The sequence below is a fragment of the Pangasianodon hypophthalmus genome, chromosome 10 (assembly GCF_027358585.1).
Source record: "Pangasianodon hypophthalmus isolate fPanHyp1 chromosome 10, fPanHyp1.pri, whole genome shotgun sequence".
Classification (NCBI taxonomy): Eukaryota; Metazoa; Chordata; class Actinopteri; order Siluriformes; family Pangasiidae; genus Pangasianodon; species Pangasianodon hypophthalmus.
In genome coordinates, this window is record NC_069719.1 from 18,947,918 (window position 1) to 18,975,689 (window position 27,772).

Genomic DNA, 27,772 nt, shown 5'->3' on the forward strand with positions numbered 1-27,772 from the left:
ACAGCCATTTTTTACATATAGTACCTCCATTTTCACAGGCTCATAAGTAATTGGACAATTGACTGATAAGCAGTTTAATGGCCAGATGTGGCCTGTTTCCTCTGTATTTCATGACAAATTAATGAGATTAAAAAGTCTGGAGTCGATTCCAAGCGTTGAATTTGCATTTGGTAGCTGTTCATAGGACCTCTCACTATGCGATCCAAAGAGGTGTCGATGCAAGTGAAAGAGGCCATCATCAAAACAGACCTATCAGAAAGATAGCAGAAACTTTAGGAGTGGCCAAATCAACAATTTGGTAGATTCTTAAAAAAGAAGGAATGTACTGGTGAGCAGAGCAACACCAAAAGGCCTGGAAGACCATGGAAGACAACTAAAGTGGATGATCACAGAATTCTTTCCTTGGTGAAGAAAAACCCTTTCACAATATTAACATCAAGAGCTTGGAAATGGAATGTTCTTAAATGGCCAAGTCACCTGACCTCAACCCAATTGAGCATGCTTGTCACTTACTAAAGACAAAACTGACCCACAAACAAGCGGCAACTAAAGGTAGCTGCTGTGAAGGCCTGGCAAAGCATCTCAAGGGAGGAAAGTCAGCATTTAACGATGTCCATGGGTTCCAGACTTTAGGCAGTCACTGACTGCAAAGGATTTAAATCCAAGCACTAAAAATAATCATAATACTTATAATTATGTTAGATTGTCCAATTACACTTGAGCCTGTGAAAATGAAGGTACTATGTAATTGTAAACGGTTAATGCAATATTTTTGTTAAACCTCTTGAATTAAAGCTGAAAGGTTACACTTTCGATCACATCTTGATTGCTTCATTTCAAATCCATTGTGGTGGTGTACAGAGGCAAAATTATAAAAATATATACTTAAGGACCTGACCGTATTAAAGTAATGGCACACATGACTATGTTTGTTTGGGAGCATGGACAGTATGGACAAGTATTCACATGTTGCCACTATTTCAAATTTCATTTGAAATTTAAGTAGTATTTCTCTACTCCTGTCTAACTTACTTTCATGGGTAAAGTTATTTGATAAGAAGGTGACACACATCCTTTGCCAGGATATGGATAGTCTTGAGTTTATATTTGTTACCAAACCATGCTAGTAAGATGGTCAGGGAGTGGCAACTGTTTCTGCTGTATCCCATGCATAGATTTAGCTAGGTAGCAAATTTTTACATGCTGAATTATTTGTCTTTGGTAATACAAAATGAATTTATCTTTTAAAAAAAGGTAAAAAAAAAAAAAAAACTGATTATTTAATGCATTTTACTAATTGAGTGCTCACTGCTTTGCAAAAGAGAAGTATATTGTTTTGAAAAATGAATGAATATAAATTTAAAACAAATATCATGGTCTCCATTTTGAAATAACTTAACACCATCATGTCTTTTTGTTTTTTAAAAATAAGCTATACCAAACAACTTTTTCTGGGTTATTTGACACAAGTGGTCCAAATCAGGGTTGGTAATATTTTAGTAGTAGTAAAAAACATATAAACCCAGATTATTTATCAGCTTTATCAATTAATTGTTTAAAATGTGTTAATTGTGTCTGCAAGTTCTCATCTTCATGTTTTAACTGCCCATTTATACATTAAAAATGTATAAGGGGGAAGTATTGCATGACTTTTACAGAATGACTCACCTACTACTTTTTAAAGCATTCTTAAAATATAGGTCATGAGGACTAAACTACCTTAGAGTTATAACAGCTGAAATGTCAAAACCATTTCCAGATTTCTCAAAACCACAGAGAACCATATAACTCTAAGATTATAATTAGATAATTGGAAAGAATGTACAATTTTATGTTCATCTTCCACATTTTCCAGAAAGACAAGTGTTGACCTGTTTCCATTCCAAGGATGTATAGCACTAAGCTGGATAGCACACAGCTGGATACCAGTCACCCATAAACTAAACAGCTGTGCTCATTTAGCCTGACAACATAAAGATGAAATAGGTCTTATTTAACTCTCCCAGCCTTCTCTTAAAACACTACGACTATGTCCAAAGAATATTTCAATAAGTGAGAGTTCTGTTTGGTATCGGCACAGCATGCAAGTAAAATCTGCCCTTAGTTATTTTGGAAAGGACAATGCATTTGTGGGGAAAGTCCCATCGGTGGCATTCATTACTGAAAATACATCTTTCCACTTTATATGTAATCTGAGAAATGCAGACAGCTTGTACCTCATGCGGATATCTTTTGTGGCCTTCTGTAACCTTCTATGCAAGCAGGAAAAACAGCATCCCAAAAGAGCAATTCTTTACTCACACCTGTCTTCCAAGAGTTGAGAGATTGTGATATTATGTATATAATACTATGACAGAAGTGATTTTTTTTACTCATGACAAAGTCAAGTGCAGTTTTGTCCTTAGTAGCCTTTTGAGCCAGGTTAAGCTGATTGCAATTATTGGTGTTCTTAACCACTTATCCATTTTGAAATATAAGAGATTAACATTTTGACATTAACTACATTTATAGGCTAGTGAAATGGGACATTGTCATGGTTAATCCGAAATCAGCGCTGAACTACATATCCCATCAGCCCCGGCATGTCACATGACCATGTCACATGTCCTACTGATCACTCTCACTTGTTTTGTGTTACCCCTAATAAGCACCCCTACTTAAGTTCTGGTTTGTCTGTATTTCATTGTCAAGCATTTGTTGTTGTCAAGCGTATGTGTCGTTACGTGTTCCACAGTCTTGCTCATAGTCTGCCTGTTTTTGCCCTATATCCATTGTCTATGTTTATAGTTCTTGTTTCACTGTTTCTATCATGTGTTTTGCACTTTTTACAATAAAATCTGCATTTGCATCCATTACTGACAGAACGTTTGACCAAAAATGGATGTGGCAGATTTGTTTTGGTGCATGTGGGCCCAGGGTAAGCAAATCCGGGAGAATCAGATGCAGCTCAACCGGATTGGGGCCCTTCTAAACCAGCCCATAGCTAGACCCGACATCATGCGCCTCCTTGGGAAATTTTTTGGGGAGGGGGTTCCCGGTCTGGCTGAAACCATCTCTCACCCTCCCTACCCCACTTCAGACATCACTCTACCTCCTTGCCCCTCTGAGTATGTCGGTCCTCCTTCTTGCTCCATTGGGGACGTTCCCCTGCCCCTCTGCCCTGCAGTAGACACCACTACAGATCACAGCCTGGCCATGGCATCACTCTGTCTCTCTGCTCTACCTCAGATGCCACTAGACCACCTGCCTCCATTTCGGACTTCGTTCCACCTCCTTGCTCCGCTGAGGGCATCACTTTGCCTCCCTGCTCCACTGAGGATGTTGTTCCTCCCCCTTGCTTCGCGGTGTGCCTCGCTCCCCCTTCTTTGTCATGGTTCTGTCATGGTTATGCTGAAATCGCTGCTGAACTACATTACTCATCAGCCCCAGCATGTTACGTGACCATGTCACATGTCCCACATGTTTGGTGTTACCCCTAATCAGCACCCCTACTTAAGTTCTGGTTTCTCTTTTGCACTTTTTTAAAATCTGCACTTACGTCTGCTGCCTCTACAAAATCCTGACAGACATCAACACTTGTGCATGATAACGACAAGAATAAAACATACATTAGCTGATGTTAGGGACAAGCCTGTAATTTCTCTAAGTGGTTATTTTTCAAACTGTCTGGTATGGAAAACATGAAACTCTGAGAAATCAGCAGTACTTTAAATACCTGAATGTTGGTAAGGGTATAATTTATGATCATTTATGTAGGATATAATTTTGTTCCTTATAATACAATGAAATGACTTTATATATACAAAAAAATATTGTAACCCCCAACTGATGTCTGCATTGAGGTTACATATTCACCTTGAGTATTTTGGAGTGTTGTTCCTAATAGGTCAGTACTTCTGGATAGTTGTTCTCCACTGGACAGGTTCCAAGAAGTCTGTGTATCAGAGACTGTCCACCCACAGGAGCCTAACTCAAATGAACAGTATGACCCCGATGGCAATGTATCTGTGAATACAAGTAAAAGTAAAAGTATATTTTTCAGAATATGACATAAAGTTCTAGACATTAACAATAATCATTCATGCAATCATTCATGCATATCATAGACATAGTAAATTAATGCTTATTACTAATTCTGCCTAGCAAAGGTGAATGCTTCTTGGAATACTGCAATCAGATAAACACATGCAAGTTAAAGAAGTTAAACAGTCGGAAAGAAAATAAGCAACAGATGCACATGACAGACCACTATGGAGACCAACTAAAACACACCTAAACAATTAAGCTAAATCCCTACATGGATATGGGGTAAAAAAAAAAAAAAAAAAAAAAAACCTGTCCAAGCCTGAACAGGACAAATTGGGGTAATTAGTTATTGCTTGAACATTCCACTCATCTGACTGCACACCGTATTGGCAGAGAATGCATCGTAGGAAGCATATGTGGATTTTTGAAACTCGCATTTCAATGTGAGCATATTTTGGACATAATATGTTCTGCCTCAGAGGGAGAGTAAATCAGATTTTCATCACTATAAACATTAACCCAACAATTTTGCATATTTCTGGGGACTTCCTTGACAAAATACCAAAGGCGCATTGACAAGACCATATAACATTACTAAATATTCACCATGACCCAAAGTATTTTTGAATGCTGTTCTCTATTTGTCCTTTCACATGAATGCAGATAAACATTGTGAAAATCTATTCCTCCCACTTTACGACCCCAGCCACTTGAGTTTAAGGCAGTGATATTAGGTAAACCTTAGTTCACAGGTGTGACTACCCAGACAACAGATTAATTAGGGAGGCCCATGGCTGATAGGCAGGTAGTTTAAACATGGGTTTAAGCAGGAGTTTCAACTTGGATAACATAACAAGGAAGAGGTAGACAGATTGAGTGGCACCAAGGGTTCCAGGCAGTCAATTCCCCTTCACTCCATGAGAGACCCTAGTCAGGGGAAACTCATAGTAACTATCAGAATTGTGGACTGAGTAATAAGCAGACATATGCATTTGAAAGTTAAAAACGTGCAGAGGTGCAATGTGCTCGCCCATTATTTCCTGGAACATAAAGGGCAAAAATCCAGAACCCTAATGCTCTGCAGCAGTTAGTAGGAAACTTGCAAGATATATAAATGGTAGGCTAGATGTCAGTCTGTTAAGCTTCCTGCCACTCCAGAGTCAATCAGTGCTGAGAGATCAACGCCATCTGAGTGCAAGGATATACCAATAGACATGGTGATCTATTTAAAAATAAATCCATGAAAGGAGCTGTAGGCTTAGTATGTACCAAGCAGTTTAGACGAGTTTGAAGTCCCTCTTTCACTTGCCACCACTTTTCCTCAGGCAATAACCTAAAATAAACCAACTGCCATGGTATCTACATCAGGGGTGTAGAAAGTGGGGAAATCAGGGATACTTCATAGTTGTACATCATAGGTGTCACAAATATAATACCCTATATATCCTGTAAGAATTAAACAGATTTGTCTGCCAGAGAAAAAAATGTTGACATCATGACAACTGCTTTTGAAAGTGACTATGACCAAATTTGGAATAAAAGCTTAATGTTACAAAGGCTATGGCGTTTCCTGACAGATCTTACTGTGAGAGTGTGTCACATTAACAATTCAAAACTAAAGTCATCCATGGCCAGGAGGTCAAGAGATTGTATCTGGCCTTGCTCTCTGAGAACAACAGGCATCTCTCTCTCTCTCTCTCTCTCTCTCTCTCTCCTGTGTAATTAACCTTGCTCTCTGAGAAGAATAGGCATCTCTCTCGCTCTCCCATGTCAACTTGGCAACACTAGCAAACCTGCAACTCATGCATATAGAAGAGGGATGTTCGTGATCTCCTGCAAATGCATTCAGCTGCCCCATGATGTTGCATGAACAGTCACTGAAAAGATTCTGTGGATTCACAGAGTAGGCATGGCTTAACCTGTACCCTTCCAGTTTGGAAGCTGTTGTAAGATAGGGAAGAACTATATAATGGATGGAATTTGCCAATGACAAAATAAATAAATGAAAAAATAAATTATTTAAATAAATAAATTAAAGAAACACACTTATAGTCTAGTGACAAAAGTAACACAACAATGTTGGAATTTTACCAGATCTTACTCCCCAGAGTCCTACTACTCCATTGTGCCTCAGAAATTTTATTACTTGCTAGACATATTTATTTCCTTCCATGTGAGTGCTATATTTAGATTGCATCTACATTATGAACTGTCTTGACTGAGTGCTTGCTATGTTTTTGGCTAATGGCAAGGAGCAGTGGTACGAAATCATAAGCAAGAGAGAACAGATTCAAAATTCACACTTGCAATGAAAAGCTAAAATCTAAGCAAATATTTTTAGATAACTACACATGTTTTTAACTTGCTAATTCATATGAGCCACACTAACTAAGTTCAACTGTTAATATCCATTGTCATTTTTACTGCATACATGTAGATGTTTAGATGCATGGGGTCAAAGAACTACCTACATTTTTTTATCCAGACACATTTTTGTTTCTTATGCATAAATGTTTGTAACAGGGTACTTTGGCAATGCAAGCAAAACATTTACAGGGTGCATAATTCACCAATCTGTTATAGCCTAAGCTTTAATATAGCTAATGTATGTGGCACACAGCTTGCTAGTAACTCAACAAGCCCACTCAAAGTGTCCCATCACAACACTCCATACCCTTTGAGTGTGTTTTCTCATTGAAATGCAAACTGACCAAAGTGATCTTATATATCTTATAAGGATTAACTCATAGCTGACTACCAGCTGGTTGAACTTAGATTTTACAGTTCACAGTTTCAGTTCTACTTATACAACAGTGTGTTCTGTTCAGCTAATTTCTGATTTTTTTGTGATGTAAAAAAAATGAAACCAAGATAAATCATATCAGATGTTTTTCCACCTTTAATGTGATATAACAACCAACAAAATTAAAATCAAATAGAAAAACAAATAGAAACATTTGGGGGGGGGGGGGGTTTACAATAACCTGGTTGCATAAGTGTGCACACCCTTTCATAATGGAGCATGTGACTGTGCTCAGAATTACCCAAATAAAGATCAGGATTTTCTTGACATTTTCTTAGTTTCGTGGCTGCTGAAGTCATGGTCCACAGAGACCTTACAAAGCATGTATGTGTTCTTCTTGTCCATAGGTATCAATCAGGAAAGGGGAACAAAAACTTCCCAAAACATTAGATGTACCATGGAACACATGAAGGCCATTATCAACAAGATAGATAGATAGATAGATAGATACATAGATACATAGATAGATAGATAGATAGATAGAGAGATAGATATACTTTATTGATCCCGTGAGGGAACTTATGTTACAGCAGCATGTAGGAGGTGAAGATGTGAGATGGATTGTCCATGATGAAGAGCAGTTTGTTTAGTGACCTCCTACTCCTCATTTACTCAAACATCTCCAGGTTTTGTCCAATGATAGTTTCAGCCTTGAGAATGAGTGACCAGTAGAAGATCTCCAGCATCTTGGTGCATACGTTGAAAGATCTGAGCTTCCTCAGAAAATAGAGTCTGCTCATCTACTTCTTGTACACAGCATCAGTGCTGGTTCTCCAGTACAGTCTGTTGTTCAAGTGGACACCCAAGTACTTGTAGTGCTTGACAATTCCAACCTCCTTACCCATGATGTTAATGGGCTTGGTCACAGTTCTTGTCCTTCTAAAATCCACCACCATTGGTCTTGCTTATATTAAGAGTAGATGATTTCTACTTCACCACTCCACAAAATTATCCACCAATTCCCTGTATTCCGACTCCTCGCCATCTTTAATACACCCCACCACCACAGAGTCATCAAAGAACTTCTGCAGATGGCATGATTCAGAGTTATACTGGGAGTACAGGTGAGGTGTACAGAGTGAACAGAAATGGAGCCAGGACAGTCCCCTGTGGCACTCCTGTGTTACTAACCACCACATCAGAGAGGGAGCTTCACACAAACTGGGGCCTAGCTGACAGGTTGTCAGCAATCCAGGACACAGTTGACATGCTGACACCCATCCTGAGCAGCTTCTCACTCGGTAGAAGTGGTTGGATGGTATAAAAGCACTTGAAAAATCAAAAAACATGATTCTCACAGTGCCACCCCTACCATCCAGATGAGTGTGAATGCACTGCAGCAGGTAGATTACAGCATCATCCACACCCACATGAGGCTGATAAGCAAAGTGAAGAGGGTCTAGAGCATGTGTCACCTGTGAGACAACCAGTCTCCCCGTACCTTCATGACATGTGACATTAGGGCAATTGGTCTAAAGTTGCTGAGGGCAGATGGAGTGGTTTCTTAGGTACTGGCACTAAACAAGATGTTTTCCATAGCACTGGTATTCTTTCCTGCATCAGGCTCAGATTCAAGATGTATTTTAGGATACCAGACAGCTGGGTAGCATAGCACTTTAGGATCCTGGGGCTGATACGATCAGACCCTGCAGCCTTGTCTTGGTGAAGTTTCTCTTGCTGTCTCCTAACCTGGCCACAGTCATGCAGTGAAGGTTGGAGTTGGGGGGTTGTGATCAGGAGTGCTCAGCAAAGGGGGGTGGGGGTAAAGCAGGGGTTGATTTGGCGACTGAGGTGTGAAGACTGGTCCAGTGTGGGAAGGCCCAGTTGGGGGTCCTGTTCTGAACCTGTTAAAAAACACATTCAGCTCGTTGGCTCTCTTCCTGGCTGCTTCCCTGTGTCCAGTGCTCTGTTTGCCAATGTAGTGCAGTAAACAAACTGGTGAAAAGCTTCAGGGTGTTGAGACTGTAACTTAGCAACAGTGGCGTGTATTGTGTCACATGCCACTTCCTCATCAGCTGACAGTGGAATGTAAATACCGATCAGTATGGCAGAAGAGAATAATATGGACACCTTCCCACAGCTAAAAGTTCAATGTCTGGAGGATAGAGAGATTCCTTCAAGGTAATATGTCCACCTACAAACTGCAATCCCTCTGCCTTTTCCTTACCGCTCAGCGTAATATCCCTGTCTGCCCTAATAATCCTGAACTCGGGTGTGGAGGCACTGTGGTCCGGGAAGTCCATGAAGCAGAAAATAATACTCTCTCGGTACTCCCTCTGGGTCTGAATCAGTGCACACAGCTTGTCCATCTTATTTCCCAAAGACCTCACATTCCCCATGATGGCCGACGGAACCAAGGGTTTAAATCTCCTCCTCCTCGCTCTCAGCTTTGCTCCGGCTCTGCACCCTGGGTATCTCCTCCTGAGCTCTGCTGGGATCACAGGTCTAGCTTCGGGTAGAACTGCTGTTTTGGAGAGTGCTAACAAGTGGAGAAAATGGGGCTCCACAGTGACATTACCAAGAACAGGACATCCCTCCAAAAATCAAATCAAGATGTGAAAAGTTGGTAGGCTCTTACCCAAAAGTTGCTGTATTACAAGCAAAATGTGATTTAACAAAGTATTAGTTATGGGGTGTGCACAACCAGGTTCTTGTAAGTTTTTTCTTTTTCATTTTTCCTCCTAAAATGTGTCTATTTGTTTTTCACTTGAATTTTGTTGGTTGTTATATCTGACACATCATCATCAAAACAGAGAAGAGCACTCTGCTCTGTGCAGATAACAGTGGACAAAGTTTAAAAATGTTTCAATTACTTAATAAAAAGCTATTAATAACAAGAAATTTGGCCTACAGAACTGACTGTATCAATCAGTGATTATTTCCCTACTGAGGTAAGATGAACAGAGAGCAGAGATCAGCAGAGATCAAGTTAAGAGATGATGAGGAAGCTTGTGTTTAAATGCGGAGAGTGATTTTTATCTCAGGTGACAGAAAGACTGACAGAGATTGATGATGCTGATAATCAAAGAGATAACTCTACTACTGTAAACATAATAATAATAATAATAATAATAATAAAGCATAAGAAGGTTTTTCCCAGGCTGCCACACATATAATCCAGTGTCTAATTTGCTCCTGTCTAATTTGCTATCCATATAATGTATGGATACAGATCAAGAGCAGCCAGTTTGACATTTTCAGAATGATGACACTACTGCAAAGGCTATGGTATACTTTATAGGGCTTTAATACTGGCAACCTTTTACACTGATTTGCTACACTACAGGGTACAGAACAGATGTTCCACAATAATGTAGGCCTTCACTGACCTATGAAAGCTTTCAAAAGTACTGTCCAACTCACCACAAATGAATCCTTCATCCTCGCCTAGAGGGCAATCACTGTGGAAATCGCACACTTTGCTTTTATCTATACAGCCGCCCAAATTACAGCGAACAGCTGAATTCTCCCCACAATCTGGAGCTATCTCCTTCAATTCTCTGCTTTCTGAGGAGATGTAGAGGGAGAAAGAGAAGGGATTCAGCAAAGGAAAGCGATACATGAATTAAAATGCATGAATAATAATGGAATTTGTGTTATCATATCATCAGAGGCAGAGGTTAAGTGACCAATATCTTCTTAGCTTTAGAGGATCAGAAACATGCTCCTTAAGTGTATATTTATCTCAACTAGAAACCAGCTGCCAAAGCAAAGGAACGCAAAAACTGCTTCTGCAGTGTAATAACTCATTTCACATTTTATTTAACAGATCATAATACACTCACCCACGGTACAGTCCTTCAGCTCCAATGAATCAATGGCCAATAGTCCAAGATCGTGACCACTACAAGAAGTGTACTGCACTGTCACCTGGAAGGGCTCATCCATTTTCCCTATTGACGCCTCCAAAACCTCCCAAGATGCCCTGGGCCATAAAAAATTCAGTGTGCATACATGAATGCAAATGTGCTTATATATTTTTAAAAAAAATTTTATTCACCCACTAAAATGTTGAAAAATATACACTTTCATTTTATACCAAATGACTTAATAAATGGTATTGTACTGTTGTCTTGTAATTTACTGAGTAAAAAATGTAATATACTATTTTAACTTAATCAGTAACATCACCACATAAATAATGGATTCCTGGGTAATTTGTGAACCTGTTGATCATTAGAAACTGTACTGGCAAACTGTCCAGATCTTTTTATGCCTTTTAGTGTCTCAAACCACTTGCGCCTTACAGCTTACTTACCTACAACTACAACAGCTCTCACATATCCTTTTGAATTTGTATGTAAGTAAATGTAGATAAAGCATTATAAAATGTTTTAGTTGCATACAAGTTTGGCACACATGGATTTTCCAATACTGAATATGCCAGACCAAGAAGTGTTGACTTCAATGTGTTGAAAAACACTGTACTCATGAGAAGATTTGACAATTTATATAAATTTACCCTTTACTTTACCTTTAGAGTCACTTCTGGATTGTAACTCAGTTTAACCTTTACCATAATGTTTGGACTTCAGTTTGTGCCTCCACTAAATCTGATTTGCACTGTATGGTCTTAGGCACTGGGCCAAACAAATCCAGAGTGATGTCTCTAATCCTAAACAGACAGTGTGTATAAGAGTATTGGCTCCATTATGATCGTACTGCCTTTTTCCAAATTGCATTGCATCACAGCCCATTTCAAGCCATCTGTCAAAGCCAATTACAAAGACATATTGGTATCTACTTTTAGAAACCAAATGCATTAATTCATCTTGGACTGGCTTTGGCCAACCTAAGGAAATCAATACTGAGCACATTTCCATAACAAGACTGCTATTAAGCAAAGCATGTCAGTGTTCTGTTCATTTGTGCAACTTGTTCTTTTGTACATCAATCCCTTTGTAAAGGTCTAACAATCAAATCAGCAACAGTGATGGAAAGCCAGTGACAGATCAAGAGCAGAGCTAGTGTTGGGTGGCCAGAGCGAAGCGAGACTTAATGTCAGATAATCTAAATGTGCAAATGCTATAGTTAATCACTGGAAATATAGGCTAACATTAATGAAGTATGATACAAAGTCTTCCGTGAAATAAGGCCAAAGCTGCTAATTGAAGACTTTTAAAAGGCAAAAAACCTGTTCACCAACATGTTCCCACGTAATAACCAATAAGCATACACTGAACTTCAATGTGCTCGTTTGTGTTATATTTGAAGTTGGTCCAAATTTTGATGCTGCTTTTAAAATTCTACATAATAGAATATACTATCTCAGATACACATATGTGTACAGTATCTGTGGTCAACTTACACCTCCCAGATCAGTCAATTCACTTGGAAGAGCTAATCTGATCAAATAGCAACCACACAATTACATTCAGGTCTACAGAACCATGCAATTACATGCAGGTCAGAAATCAACCAATACAATAGGCTATAATACGGAGCTTCAACAGGCTCCCAGACTTTTCCTGGAAAATCAAACCATATGATGACAGCAGGTTATGGCAAAGCTTACCTTCACTTTGTCATTAATCTGATTAAACTGACTGTTGATATGGAAAAACTGGTGCATAAAATACAAGACAGTTTATAAGACAGTAGCCTATACATAAAATCCAAATGAACCAGTTAGCTAGCTAACTAATATGAAGTGAATTATGGTTATCTGGGACATTGTATAATGTGGAAAAGGTATGCTCTGCTGTGTTTATTTCTCTTTCTAAAGCTAGCCAACAAGGTTGCTACAAAATTCTAGCTGAGTTGTTACGTGATGAAATTCAAATGACTTCATAAGTATTATGTCACACTGGGGGTGGGGCAATGCTTAAACTAGAAGCACCCAAACTTTTTTTTTTTACAACATTGATGTTAAGGATCCATTTTTTTAAAATAAAGAAAACAATACTGCTTTCGTCAAATATATTTTTAAAAAGTGGGACAATATGCTTTTCAAATGGGGGAAGAATGCATCCTGTAGCTCCAGACTTTATGAATATAATAGTTTTTATATACTTGTGAGTTCTGTGCATATAGCCTGATATAGGCTAGAAAATTCTGAAGAAAATATATACAATTTGTAATTAATTTACTGAAATAAACTTCAAAGCACAACAGCACCAAACGCTACATGAAAGAGAGTGTAACAGAGAGGCAGAGTAGGCAAGTTTAATGGAAAGGAAAGAACTTGTAGGCTGGCCTGCATCTCAGTTATTAGAGAAACAAACTGATTCTAGCAAACTGAAACCTTTCTGCTGCATTGCTTTTGGGCTACTGACCAATCAAGTTGCACAGGGTCATGATGACTGTGCTGTAATGATTTATAATCTCACTATCTGTTTTCCTTTTTGAGTCTGGCTCTTCTCTAGGTTTCTTCCTCATGACGTCTCAGAGTTTTTCTGTGTTTTTTCTTCACCGTTGGCTCTGGCTTAGTAAACAGAGATCTAGATCAAAATCACTGATTTCTGTAAAGCTGCTTTATGACAATGATTGAAACTGAACTTAAACTGAATGACGGTGTTTTTTTGCACAGCCCAAAGGCAATATAGCTTCAGGTTATTCTCTAAACCACTGTATAAAACCAAAAGAACTGACTCTAACCTAATGCCAGCTTTTTCCCTGCGGACAGAAGTCAGTGAGTTGATGACAGCAGAATCCGTGAGTTTCATGGAGACAGACAAGTTTCCCATTCTCGGTTCTGGCTGGAAGCAAGCCAAACGAAGCCGACACTGTGGGCCACTGTTTCGCACTACAGGACTAGCAATATGGAATGTGCAACTCCCAGAAGCCCACAGGACAGAGCCAGGCCTCAGAACCAGGAAGTGGCCTTTGGAAAAGAAAGCAGAAGAGTGGTTTCTTAAACACTTCTCAGTGCAAAAATCAGCTTATTCTGTCAGGAAAAGCATAAGATTAATTTCTAATTATTGCATTACAGAGAATTAAAAACAGCCATAAATACAAATTCAGGTCTTGCTGGAATAAAACAGATATATAACAGTTACATTAGGAATACTGGAATATATATTAATCCATTAAAGACAAATACAGGAACTCACTATAAATTGGCAAATATCATTATTTTTTAAACTTCAGTAATATAATATTTACACGAGTTACTGAAAAAATGAGCATTCTTTCCAATCAAAACAGTAACTTGCAGCAAAACTGACAGAAATTGGCACTTATTGTGAAAGCCTATAAATGTTTTTGCAAAACAGATATTTTTGTAGAACATGCAACCAGAAAACCTTTTGGAAAGCATAAGTATTGTTAATAAGCTGAATTGTTTTTACTATATAAACTCAATTAATGAAACCTAGAATAAAAACAGCTATGGTAAACTATGATATGATACAGTATCCTCTCAAGTCTGTTTCAGCCAAAGATCTTTACTGAGTGTAATGGTAATAGATTTGAATTAATGCTATATAGTCATGTAATTTAAAGAAGAAAGTTAAACAGCAGCATGAAACTGTGTAAAAACATTCATACAAATACCCTTAGAATCTCCAGTGGAGTGATCCGTGATTGGTTGGACACCCCGTTGGCCGGCCCAGTGCTGCTGAGGTGATGTGACATACCAGTCTCCACGAGTGCTGTGATTGGACACGCTCCAGGAACAAGGAGATTCAAAATCGCAGGAGGTAATGGCTGTGAGTGAAAAAAGAGCTACATTACAGAGAACACACACACCACACACTCCTTCACACACAGGTTTTTACCTGAACAATTCAGAGCAGTTGAAAAAGCTGAACTATTGCTCACAAGAAAGTCTACATTAGATGTGATACATCCAGTGAAATATCCATACATCCAGTGAAATATCTTCACACTGACCAGCCATGCTTATCTACAGTAACACCATCACTTGTCCAAGATTTTATATTGTAGAAAAAAACATATGTATGCTTACTCTATGTTCAAGTTTTAAAGAAACATATTAGTATTCCCTCAAATGCTTTAGTTTTGCAAAACATGAATGGTGCTCTCAGTGAAATAACACAGCAATCAAAAAAAATTTTACTGTTTGAAGACACATACAAAGACCTAATTCATGGCTTTAAAAACATGTCATTCACAGAAAAATCAATGGCACAGGCAATTTCTTCGAGAAAACTGTGGGTTCATAAAAGACAACTTTTAACTATTTTGACATTAATGTGATTTTGCTGAAATGCCAGCAAACAAAAACTGTACTTGATGTGTATTAATGTATCTAATAATACTTTCATTATTTCTGCCTGGTGCAACATCAAATTTTGGGAGAAAGATCTACACTGTGTGTCCCAAAAGATAAATACTCATTGTATGGTTTATAAGAAGCCAAAGAAAAAGAAATAAAATCAATACGTAGCTGCATGTGGGTGTGGTAAAAATATAAAAATATTCTTCTGCCAGAAAACAATTACAAAACATCATATGACCATCACCTTATTGAATTATTTAATTAAAGAAATATTTCATTAAATAACAGCTTCTTGGTATGGACATGGCATCTAATAGTTAATTGTTAAACTTTACAACCCCAAAAGTACAAAAATGTTATCTTAGTTAAGATATTGTAAATATAAGCAAATTTCCACTAGAGTTTGGAGCGTGACTGTGGGGATTTGCTCAATCAGCTACAAAAGCATTAGTGAGGTCAGGTACTGATGTTGGGTGAGGAAGCCTGGCATGCAGTCAGCATTCATTTCATTTCACTTCATCTCAAAAGTGTTCAGTGGGGTTGAGGTCTGGGCTCTGTGCAGGCCACTCTAGTTCTTCCACTCCATCCATGGCAAATCATAACTTCATGCAGCTTTGTGCACAGGGGCATTGTCATGCTGGAACAGGTTTGGGCCTCTAAGTTCCAGTGAAGGGAAATCTTAATGCTACAGCATAAAAGACATTCTAAACAACTGTGTGCATCTAACTTTGTGGCAACAGTTTGGGGAAAAACCACATATGGGTGTGATATTCAGGTGTCCACATACTTTTGGCCATACAGTTTATTTCTATCTGTCTTCAACTAACATTCTGAAAGGAATGAAACATTATTTGGAAATGGCTGAATAAAAAATGCTATTCGGCAGCCACTCGTTCCTTCATGCAGAGATTTCCAAAAATGTTCATCCTCAAAATGAGAAGAGCTTATCAGGAAAATGTGTGTTTATTCCAATAAAGAAGGTGAGAGACTTATGTAGCATTTTTAGCTGCCTTTGGAGTCATGTGAGATTATTGATGAAGAAAGGCCATGAGAGTAAATAGTCTCCTGTGATACCTCTAAATGTAGCCGAGCCAGAACAATAAATCAGTGTTAACTCCTGGATTAATGGAATTATTGAAATGGCATGTGCTTGGATAAGAAAAATAACAAGGTATTAAATTAAAAAAGCGAAGCTTTTTGTGAATCTTTGTATTATTCTAGCATTTCTAGTATTCTGTAATGCAGTATTACTCCAACAGATCAAATAACTGCAGAAGAGCCACTCAGTGTTTTTCACTGATGAGCTGCAACACAAAACCAAGTCATTGTTATAAGAATAGACACAATTCCTAAAAAGAAAACCAAAAATGTAATTTTGATTTATAGGAACATAGCTGTCTCTAGTGACTGTAGTAATAGTGACTCTAGTGACTCCAGTAGTAAAGCCTTAATACAGGAGTGTATATACACTGGATGAGGAACTGTGAATAGTATTTCTACTATTCTGACTTTTTCCCCTTTGCTTATTCCTGACCATGTGATTCATTATCATTATTTCTTAATGAAGACCAGGTTTCTGTTGCAGAAGTGGAAAAGGGGTCCATGTTTTACCTTGGCTTGCTGGGCTTGAGTGATGAGAATTTAACTGCAATGGAAAACTTGGCTCTACAGTTCTATCCAAGAGAGCATGACTGATCCTGATCACTGTGGGAAGAGATACAGAGAGCGAGAGAGAGAGAGAGAGAGAGAGAGAGATGTGGAGAGTTCTAATTTATTTCCATCACAGCCGTATAATAGTTGAAACATGAACAGTGATCAACTGAACAATTTATCTTTTTTTTTAACAACCAGTAATAAATTTTTAACAAGAAAAAGCAAGCCTAGATTTTTTCTCTTACTTGAAAAAGGCCCACTGATCCACTGTCATTCACAGCAGCTAAAGCAAAACAGTGTCTGATATTTACACAGTATCTAAAGAGAATGCGAGGACCTGCACATTACTGAGTCTGAGCTGTGAAGTAAAAGCACAGATGTCTGACGTGTGCAAAAATTTTTTTGCTCCTGCTTACCAAGGACAACACTCTGCTTGGAAGTCAAATTCATCATTAAGCCTGCAAGGGTGGGTAAGTCTCAAAAGAACGGCAGAATGCTCCACACCTATGATCGGTCACGTTCAGCACCCCCGTGGCCTGAAGACACTTCATTCCACATCTCTAGTTACGGTGATGCATCCATAACCAAATTAGTGTATCCAATATGTTTTGAAGGTCACTTGTAAGAAGCAGCATATTTAAAGCAGGTTTCTCCTGATAAGATCAGCTGCAAGTGCTGTATAACAGACCTATTAAGGCATTACAGCACCACTAAGCACACTACATAAGGCAAGAGTCTTCAGCTGGCGAAGGGCCTGAGTGGCTACAGGTTTCTATTCCAGCCAAATAGAAATCAAACCTAATAACCATTCAAAGACCAAGATGTAATGCATTACACAAAAAGAATCAGATGTCTTCCTGCTTTGGTTGCAAAAGAAGAAATATGCAGCCACAGTGGCCCTTTGCAAGTAATATCTTTCACACAGGGTCAGCTAATGTCTTATTCACCATATGTTGTGTGTAAGAGCTCACACAAGCACAACCACATATGACTGTTGCCATGTCAACAGCCAATGTCCTTACAAGATAAGAAACTTCTACATTAAAAATCAAAAACTAAACTATGCCTTTTTCTTCAGTAATAGAAATTGGGACTTACAACAAAGTTTGTATGTTAGTGTTTTGTCCTTACACATGCAAAAGCTATTCAGTGTGTCTTTATTTTGAACACTCCTTAATGATATTGCACTCCCTATTAATATAATATTTAAAGTGAGAAAGAGAGGCGAAGTGATAAAGACCCGAGTCCACACACACACCTTCACGACTAGGAGCCATTTAATCCACCTACCAACATGTTTTTGGGAGGTGAGCGGAAACCAGAGAACCTGGACAAAACTCACATGGACATGTGGAGCAACTTATTTACAGCAACTTATATTCTTACTCTTTTGCACTAGTGTCATTTGATTCACTTTACACCAGAACTGTGTACTTGTCGGTGCTGCACTGTAACTTACTGTGCCCAGTGTCTTGTTTTTGGTAGATAGATAGATAGTTAGATAGATAGATAGATAGATAGATAGATAGATAGATAGATAGATAGATATACTTTATTGATCCCATGAGGGAAATTCTTGTGTTACAGCAGCATGGTCAGTAGCAAGATACAACACGTACACACACAAAATATAAAATATAAAATACAATAAGTTAAATTAAATGTAGTAGTGCAGATATGGAACACAGTTGTAGATTTAACCGGATTTACATCAGTATTTGCATAAGTACTCTTGTGAAAACTGGTAGTGAATAATGATGAATATGAAGAACCTTGAGAATGTAGAATATAATGACAGCTTTCTAAATGATAGCTTTCTTGTAGTAGTGTAATGTGAAAGTGTTATTATCTGTCACACACAGGTGAGCTGTTGTACAATGTTATTGTGAATGGTAAGAATGAACTCCTGTAACTGTCTCTGTGACAACGAATTTGAATGAGTCTTTTGGAGAATGAGCTCCGCTGACTCTGTAGTGTGTTGTAGAGTGGATGAGACGGTAGTTTTATACTGTCTTGTGCTGTCTGCACATGTTTGCGCTGTGCACTTTATGTAAATATATGTAGTCTCCTGTAGTTCTGTGTATGTTTTATGTAGCACCTTGGTCCTGGAGTAGCGTTGTTTCGTTACACTGTGTACTAACTAGCTGTATATGGTTGAAATGACAATAAAAGTCACTTGACTTGACTTCAACCTCTGTACAGACAGTAACCTGAGCTCAGGATTGAACCAGGGAACCTGGAGCCGTGAGGTGGTAATGCTACTGAAGCTTCTCAAGCATTTTTGTGATTTTCCCTAGAGTGTAAGCACGCATATCGTATATATTAGCTAATTCCACATGTCTGCAAATTTTAAAACTCTATTTATAGAATGTTTTGTCCATAAACAGACATTATATGACATGTTACACCATCAAATTACTCTTGTGCTTCCACAGAAATATACTCATTTGTGTTTAATTGTATCATTATGCACCCTAACCCCTTGGCCTTGAAGCATCTCTGCTGTCCAAGCATCATTAAGTTTTACAAGCTGCAATACACTTATAAAAATATTTTAGCCATTTGTTTTTGCAGTCTGTTGTTTTTGTGTATTTGCATATTTTACTTGTATTAGAACATTCTTTTGTCAGTTTGTTTGCTTTTAATTATTCTTCAAGAAATTTTAAGATTCTGAATCATTATGACTTTATACAATAAAATGTAACATTTTAATATCTTTTGGGGTATTTAATATTTGTAAGTATAACATTTCCCAAGATCAACTGTTTGATCTTATGCAACACAACACGACTGGCTATTTCTTGGTGCTGAAAACTTTCGCAACATTTTATGAAACCAAACTTACTTGCTTTCATTTAGTGCTGTTTTTTTGTTCTCTGGTAGATATTAGAAACTAGACTTATTTGTCTACAGAAAGACTACAGAAACAGTACATAGTTTTCTGCCCTTAAAAGTCTCTTTAATGAATATCACTCAACTCATGCCGGAGTGGCTGATTGGTAGAACCGGAAGAATTCCCGGTGGGCAGTAAATTTAATGTTAGCGTTATAACTTAGAACTACTTGTTGCTGCGTAGGCTGCAGGCAGCTGCACTCTGCAACACATACTCACACTCACACACACACACACACACACACTGGTAGCCTATCGATCACGTCTCTGCCTCCCAATGAGTGCGGTCCTCTGTGACTGACTGATTCCAGGGAGGTCACATGACAAATGTACAAGTTTACAGTTAGGCCAGAGAACCCTCTTAACCTTCAATCAATATGGACAACAAAAAAGAAAAGGTCAGACTAAACAAGAGTCAGGCTTTAGAGGAAGACGCAAGTAAATGCGTCGAACTTATAGACTTGTTTGCGACAGCAACAAGCCTAGATAATAGCAATGTGGCTGCTGAGACAGGTGTCTGTGGCGCACACAGTGTAGCATCACTTAATACACGCTAATCTAGCGATCACTCTCATGCTATCATCCCAGTGCAAATAATATAAATGCAAATTACCTACAGAGAAAAAGTCACAGTAGATACTCTCCTGCTTTAAATCATGAGAGGCCTGACAAGCTCCACTTTCTAGGTAGTCCATCTTTCCTTCATCTTCAAGCTACTTTCAGTTGAGGGTTTATTCATTTTAGTATCAAGGAATTTTCAAAGTGTTTCTGGAATATTTATAAATGACTGATTTGTTAGTTTCAAAATTGTTATGTGGCCATCTAATTGTGACAGATATTTGATTTTGTAGTCTCTGAGAAGCTTTATTCATATTTGCATTGTACAGTATGTTCAATCGAGTAGTAAATGTCAAAACAACAGTTCAGTGGAAAGGAAATAGGGTGGAAATAAAGTAAGAGTTGCCTGTTGAAGTGTAAATATTTAAGTCAGAATTGTCTTAGTCAAAATATAATTTTGATAATGTGTTCATTTGAAATTAGCTATGGGCTTTTATATTTATTTTCGGCCTGTTAATTTTTTTTTTTTTAACATATATTTATTTAATTGGTGTTGTAGTTGGTGCCTCCTGTACAATATTTTTGAAAATAAATAGTCAAAAGAGCTTAAACTGCGGATTTGTCATTGTGGACATCCCAAGTGAGTGTGTGGGCCACTCAGATGACATTCCCGTCCCACAAACACACAAAAAAAAACACTCCGTCCCACTCCGGCCCTCACTCAGCACATAATATGTGATCCACTAAAAGGGCTAGCACATTCACTGGCCGGCTGAATTTCCTTAAATGGAGGCTAAAAAATGCAGCTTGTTTGTTGACATAACATAAAAATGTCTGTTTAAGTAAAAGCAGATGAGACTAAATCATTTCGTATTGATGATATTAGCTGGACCCAGGTAAAGCCTCTGGCAGAATACCGGCTCCCACAAAAAAAGCTGTGGGAGCGGCTGATTTTTAGTGTCATGCAGGTGGGCGCAGGAGGTCAGATAGGAATTGAGACAAAGAAAGGCGATGTTCATAAACATGGGAGTGTACTGGCTGCTTTTCTGGAGCTGTGTGAGACATTTACCACATTTATTCCTTCATCTTCAATGAAGCCACAGCCACAGTGGTTTAAATTGCTAATTTGTGTACATTTTGCCACGTAGAACCACCTAAGTTTGTTAAAAAATATTGCGTGTAGGTACAAACAAAAATAATAACTGAGGACACGGATAACACTGGTAAAAAATTTCTGCAGGAGCAGAAGGGGTTAGTTAGAATTCCTTCAGGAAAGAACAGGATTGGTCAGAATTCCTTCAGGAATGGACGAGAGTGAGATTAAAAAAAAAAAAAAAAACAGTCCCACACACCTCTACAACAGGGCTCTAAAGTCATTTTATTTTGTCTGTAAATATAATTTGGCAAACTGCTTGTAGGTGTAAGAGGGTTGTCCACTACTGGCAGAGGAAGAAATGTTGTAAAGTCATGATGAACACTGAATATAAGAAAATGTCAAAGAACAAGAATTTAAAATGGCATTTGGATTTTAACTGGCATAGTGTACTCAACACCATGTGATTTCAGTGGGCTCCAGTCAGTAATTTGAAAGCCTGGAAAATTTGTGAAAATACACAAGACTACTGAGGTAAACATCTTAATTGGATTCATGTTGGTTCTATTTCGGAATCATTCCAAATATGTGGATGTCCTCTCCCATTTCAGTACTCACGAAATCTCTCCAATGTCGATAAAAAAAAATGGCCAGTGAAGGAGAACTTCAGTTTTTTGCATATAACATTAATTTACCTTAGGATGGACATACAGTGACTTTAATCTCTGAGAAAATGCTATGTTTTCAACCAAATAAATCAGCTTACTGCACAGTGCTGTGTGTCTAGTTTGCCCCCAGAGCAGCCCTGTAGAGACCAGTGGGTAACCTGAATACAGTACATAATTAACTTTCCAGTGAATTGAGTCAGGCCTAAGTGTTTGTTCAGGCACAGAAAATGTTGTGCTATCTGAGGACAATTCTTCTCGAATGAATGTCTAAGTGTTTTTTCCTATTTTACTTGCTGGGCCAATTGTTTCACAGTTAGACTATTCAGGGCAGACAGGCATCAGCACAATGTCATTTAATTACACACACTTAGTACCATTGTTTTCTTTTCCATTCTTTAGATATGATTGCATATCATTGTTGAATTTTCAAATCTGATTAGTCAGAAGGTGTTAGTTAATTTTCTATAACAACAGTTCTAACAACAGTGCCAGCTGTAATTCAAATGACTTATAGGTTTATATTAAATGTGCTTATTAATAACATTTATTTAACATTTATGGAATGAGTCTCCAGTGTCAGTAAGTTTTCCACCAGGGGGGGAGCCTTTCCATTTTATCTGTAACATGACAAGTTATGTTTTTTTGACTTATTAACTTCAAGGGAGAGGCAAAAAAGAGGCTGGTAATGAAAGTGACATACAGTGTAACTACAAATGGTTAAAAAGTGCAATGTGTCTTTCATTAGTAAATTAAAAATTGGCAAATTCACTACAGTATAAAAGGCAAACCACTGTAGTATAAAGCACTTCAGGACATATAAGAAAATAATGCACTGCGGGGTCGTAACACACTACACACCACACTGTCATAGACTGTTTTCCTGTAAAGTGTTTTAATCGTTCCATAAACAATATCATGAGAAAAGAGTTATCTCAATTTCACAGTATGGGTCAAAACATATTAGTGAAAGCATAACATCTCAACCGTAAAAAGAATATAATAGCAGTATTTCATGGTTTACTGTCTATCTGGAGCTTCAGGCTATCAAATGAAAGCTTTAAATCCGTCCACTAATGAAAGGAAGTCAATCTTTGGTGTTAAGAATAGACTTAATGAAAAGTGGATGATACTGATGGAAATAGACATATGACAGATTTGTAAACAAAGGTTACTAGCATGCTATTAATGTGTGGATTAATATAGCAGAAGCCAAAATAGACTGACATTTCAACCCCCAATGAGCATCCTGTGACAGCACAGCATGTGATCTGCCTTCAATACACAATGATAAATTATAACTGGCAAAAAAAAAGGGAACGTTTAACAGTTGTCTATTATGTTTGACAAGTTTAAGATGAACTGAACCCCCATTCCAAATGCTTATCACTGGTATAATGTCCCAAACAATTGCTTTTGCTCATAAGAAATCCTCCCAATTTTGTAGTGTTGGCAAAAACTAAAATGAAAAATGATCCACAATCTTTTTTCCAAGATGAAAACTAAACAGTACCTAATAAATAACTCACCTTCCTGCTCACAATATATAATGAAATATAATGGCATTATCCTTAATGAATAACGCAAGAGATAAAAAATTGAGAACCAGTCAAGTGGACAAAGGTGAAACTTTTTTCACTCAATCGTTTTGCAAAGAATTAACTAAGACGCCATCTTAGCAATGACCATTGAGGCTTGATGATGAAGGAATAAGCAGCTGCATCATAATAAGCTAAAATTATTCAAAAATCATTATGCTTATAAGTATGAAGATTAAATCACTTGTTTATGAAAAATTGAGTTTCAGACATTCAATTTTTCTTAATTTCAGTTGCAAAAACAGCTGTCTTTATCACAGAAATGTTAAGTTAATGTCATACTAATGGTTTTCATATTAAGAGTTTTACTTTTTAAACCTTGCAAAGGCAGTTCAGGGGTGTGCGTTATTACAAAAGCAGATCAAAGAGTAAGCTATGAAGTTTGCCTGGGATTTTGTTAAGGCTCTTCATGTGTCTTCATTATGAAGTTGTCAGAGGAGAAACCCAGGCTTAGCTTTAAGCATAACGAGTAATCTGAGGAGTTTGAATTATTCATATTGTTCGAAATGTGCATATTCAATATTATTTGAAAGGAAAATAGTTGCACAACACATACTTTATAACTCATTTCCTTTCTCCAGGGAGGAGACTCCTGCAACAAATTTGCAGTGTAAAGCTGCACGAGTATAAATCAAGGTTTTCTATTTTTATTTATCAACCAGCATGTTATGTCTATGTTACTTTTGTAATTTTTTTAAAGTACTGTAATTTATTCTATTTTAGCCACTTTTTTACATATATTTTGTATATTTTATAATGTTATTATTTTCTTTTTTCTGTCACTGCTATTATTTATTCGTTATTATTAGCCTATTTTACTATGTTATTTTTGACTCCCTTTTATTTCATTTTTTTCTTACTTTTTTAGCTGCATTTTAAATGTATAAAATGCCTCAGACCTTCAGTTTTCATTTACAGTTTCAAATAATAGTAAAATAATAATTCCTAATAATACACTCTAGCGGAAAAAATGTCACATTTTTTTTAGCACAAAATACAGAGAAATTCCAGTTCAGGAAATTATCCTTCAGGATACGTTTTTTTTTCTTCTCATTCCAAACACTGACTTCAAATATTTGCCAAGGGAAATATTTGCTATAATAGGAAATAATTTTGACTGTTATTGGATTAATTCATTGCAGTAAACATGGGTGTAATACAGTCAAAGTTCAGATGCCTGCGACTGCTCAGCTCGCTGTTTGGGAAAAGTGTGAGTGGGGCCTCTGCATTGGTGCACTCAATAGCTATGTTTACCACTAATGACCTAGTTGTATGACTACCACTTTTAACTAGGAATGCATAAATGATTTTATAAATATATTATGTTCACATGGCAAGGGGGTCACTATGGCATAACAGGTAGCGTTATCCTTTCTGTTCATTATGAAAGAGGTGTGAGGTTGCTACGCCTACAGTCACGTCCAAGAGATTCTTCCAGGCTGATAATGACCTATCAGTTGAAGTGTCATGTTCAACTCTGGCTTTAGCAGTCTCTGAATAAGCGTCTAATTTGTCCTCTGCTATCCTGCAGGAACCCCTGACAAGCTCTAAACTATCAATGCCATGCCACTCTAAAGATGGTGGCAGTCCATATAGGGTTAGGTAGTGCTATGAAACTCAAAACATGAATTGCTCTTTTGCACAACACCTGTCATGATAGAATTTACTGTGCTAGTGGGCAAAGATTTTCTTTATAGTCTTAAAGGAGGATTTGTCCATTGTGGACTGCCACCATCTGATCCTCAGACTGACTTTTCATCTCCCTTTCATCCTCATGGGCATTATTTACAGACATGTTGCTCCATAAAGTCTGTGCTGCTGCTACAGGTCACGTTCCCAGCAGTGTGAGTGTGGCAGTCATCACCAAGCATCTTTCAGGGTAGCCTATGTGACTTTATTGTAAGATCTTGGCATGCATGTGTCCACAAATAGACATTTCTAAAATTCAGAAAAAATTTAAAAAGTATTAGAAAATGCACTTATAAAATTGACGTTTTAGCCAAACAGTATTTGTTTTCAGACCTAAGCACAATTTTTAAAAAGCATAGTAGAAGCATAGAGTAGAAGCATAAACAGGTCAAATTAAGTTTTAAAAAATGCAGAAACAGGTAAAAAATAAGTACTCATATTACAAATAATTTAATTTACATCACGAACTTCACGCATCAGGATGGATAATAATTCAAGATTTTTAAAGTGGTCACATTCATTATGGACAGTTCTCCACCACGCCACCAGAGGGCACCCTCCCCTGAATTTTGAACTCTTCCTCTGTGGTTACACTCATTGTCTGTTTGCACCCTATAAAAGACTCCTGAACTTGAGACTAGGTGCGAACCCTTGCCATTTACTAGTCTTTTGAGTAAGGTCTGAGCCATTATTATTCGGATTTCTTTGTATGACCCTGCCTTGCTTTCCTGGCTTTCCTGACATGGATCTCCATTTGTTCTAGTTTGCGACTGATATTCTGTGTACCTACTACAGACTGTGCTCTGTGACTACAGTTTTGGATGTGCCGTTTGGATTGTTTATTATGGAGCTTAAATTGTGTATGACCCTAAACTGCCTACTGTTAGATGTTTGGCTTGTGTACATGAAACATCTTGCACGTAGATCCTCACCACACTCTGGAAGGTGTCTGGAACCCCGAAAACCTTCACCTCATCATCTGTGTCATGCATGAGTTATGTTACTCTTTTTGCTAACCCAAAGTAAGCTACTTCTGCACTTGTCCACTTGAGAAATATGATATTCTCCATGTAAATGCCATGGTTCCTGATGCAATGTGCTATTATGTTTGCAAGAGCACTCAGCCTTTCCTAGAAAAGTTATTCGTCCAAGAAAAAAGGCATTTCCACTACATGATACTATGATGCCAGAGAACAAACTACATTTTAAGGTGAGAGAAAAGGTTAATCCTATGTTTGAGAACAAGAAAATTTCCCTACCTATCATGTTGTCATGGTGCTCGTGGACAGCAGGGCAGCTTTTCATGAATGAAACAATAGCAAATTTTTTGGAAAATTCCCCTTGTTCATTTCACATGCTCCTTGAAGGTCAAGGCCCTGGAAGGCATCGCAGTGGGAAAGGGAAGGGATACACCAGCACCTTGCATACAGACATTCTATCATTCATTAATATCACCTCGGAGTCCACTTGTATTAGAGTTCGTGCCTACCCTCTGTCTTTTCCAGTAACCAAAGGAAGACTACATCAAAGAGGCACTTAAACAAGGGTACATCTGTCCAGCCACATCTCCTGCTGCAGCTGGGTTCTTCATGGAGAAAAAAGATGCTGGCCTTTGGCCTTGCATTGATTACAGAGGACTGTACTCAGTCACAATCAAGTACTGGTCCCTTTAGTCCCTGCCAACATGGAATAGGTGAGAGGAGCCAAAGTTTTCACTAGACTGGACCTCAGAAGTGCATACAATCTGATTCATAGCCAAGAGAGCAATGACTGACTTCATCACCAACTTGGGGCACTATGAATATTTGGAGATGCCATATGGTCTTGTTAATGCTCCCTGTCTTCCATGCCTTCGTGAATAAGATCCTGAGAGTATTCCTAAACTGCTTCATCTTCGTCTGCATCAACAAGATTTTGGCTACCTTCTGCAGGAACAAGGAGTAGAAATGGACCAGTCGAAAGTAGAAGCAACCACTTCCTGGCCCCACTCCTAAACCACCAAAGAGCTGCAGAGATTTCTGGGGTTTGCACACTTCTATTGGCATTTCATCTGAGTTGTCAGCTCCATAGCAGCACCCCTAACACCACTTCTTAAAGGAAAAAACAAAGACGTTAAGTAGTCTGAAGAGGTCAGCTGTGCTTTTCAACTCCTCAAAACCTGGCTCCCATATTCCACCACCCTGACCCTTTACTGTTTATGGTGGAGGTTGACACATCTGAGAATGTGGTAGGAGCTGTCTAATCTTAGTGCCATTGTAACCCTACCAAACTGCACCAATGTGCTTTTGTTTCTAGAAACCTATCCTTGGCTAAGAGAAATTACAATGTGGGAAACTAGGAGTTGCTTGTGATCAAAGCTTCCCTGGAGGAATGATGACACTGGTCATTGCTCATTCTCACAGATCACCCCCAACCTGGAATATGTAAAATCAACAAAAAGACTAATCCCATGGCAGGCCAGGTCACCACACTTCTTCATCCATTTTCGCTTCACCTTTCCATGTAGACCTAGATTGAATAACACTGAAGCTGATGCCCTGTCACATATTCATGAGAGTCTACAAACACTGACTTCCTCCAAAACAATCCTTTCCAAGTCATGGCTTGCAGCAC

At 38.1% G+C, this 27,772-nt stretch overlaps 1 protein-coding gene across 2 annotated transcripts in view; it reads right to left on the reverse strand.

Moving 5' to 3' along the window:
* The window catches only part of ltk (leukocyte receptor tyrosine kinase), a 69,294-nt gene that overhangs the window by 32,801 nt on the left and 8,721 nt on the right, over positions 1-27,772 (reverse strand). For both annotated transcript variants that reach the window (XM_026934534.3, XM_026934533.3), the window contains exons 2-7: positions 16,623-16,715; positions 14,324-14,476; positions 13,427-13,652; positions 10,615-10,754; positions 10,193-10,336; positions 3,856-4,005 (exon numbers count right to left, since the gene is read on the reverse strand). In XM_026934534.3, coding sequence (XP_026790335.3) covers positions 3,856-4,005; positions 10,193-10,336; positions 10,615-10,754; positions 13,427-13,652; positions 14,324-14,476; positions 16,623-16,715 — 906 coding nt within the window. The remainder of the gene's footprint in view (positions 1-3,855; positions 4,006-10,192; positions 10,337-10,614; positions 10,755-13,426; positions 13,653-14,323; positions 14,477-16,622; positions 16,716-27,772) is intronic.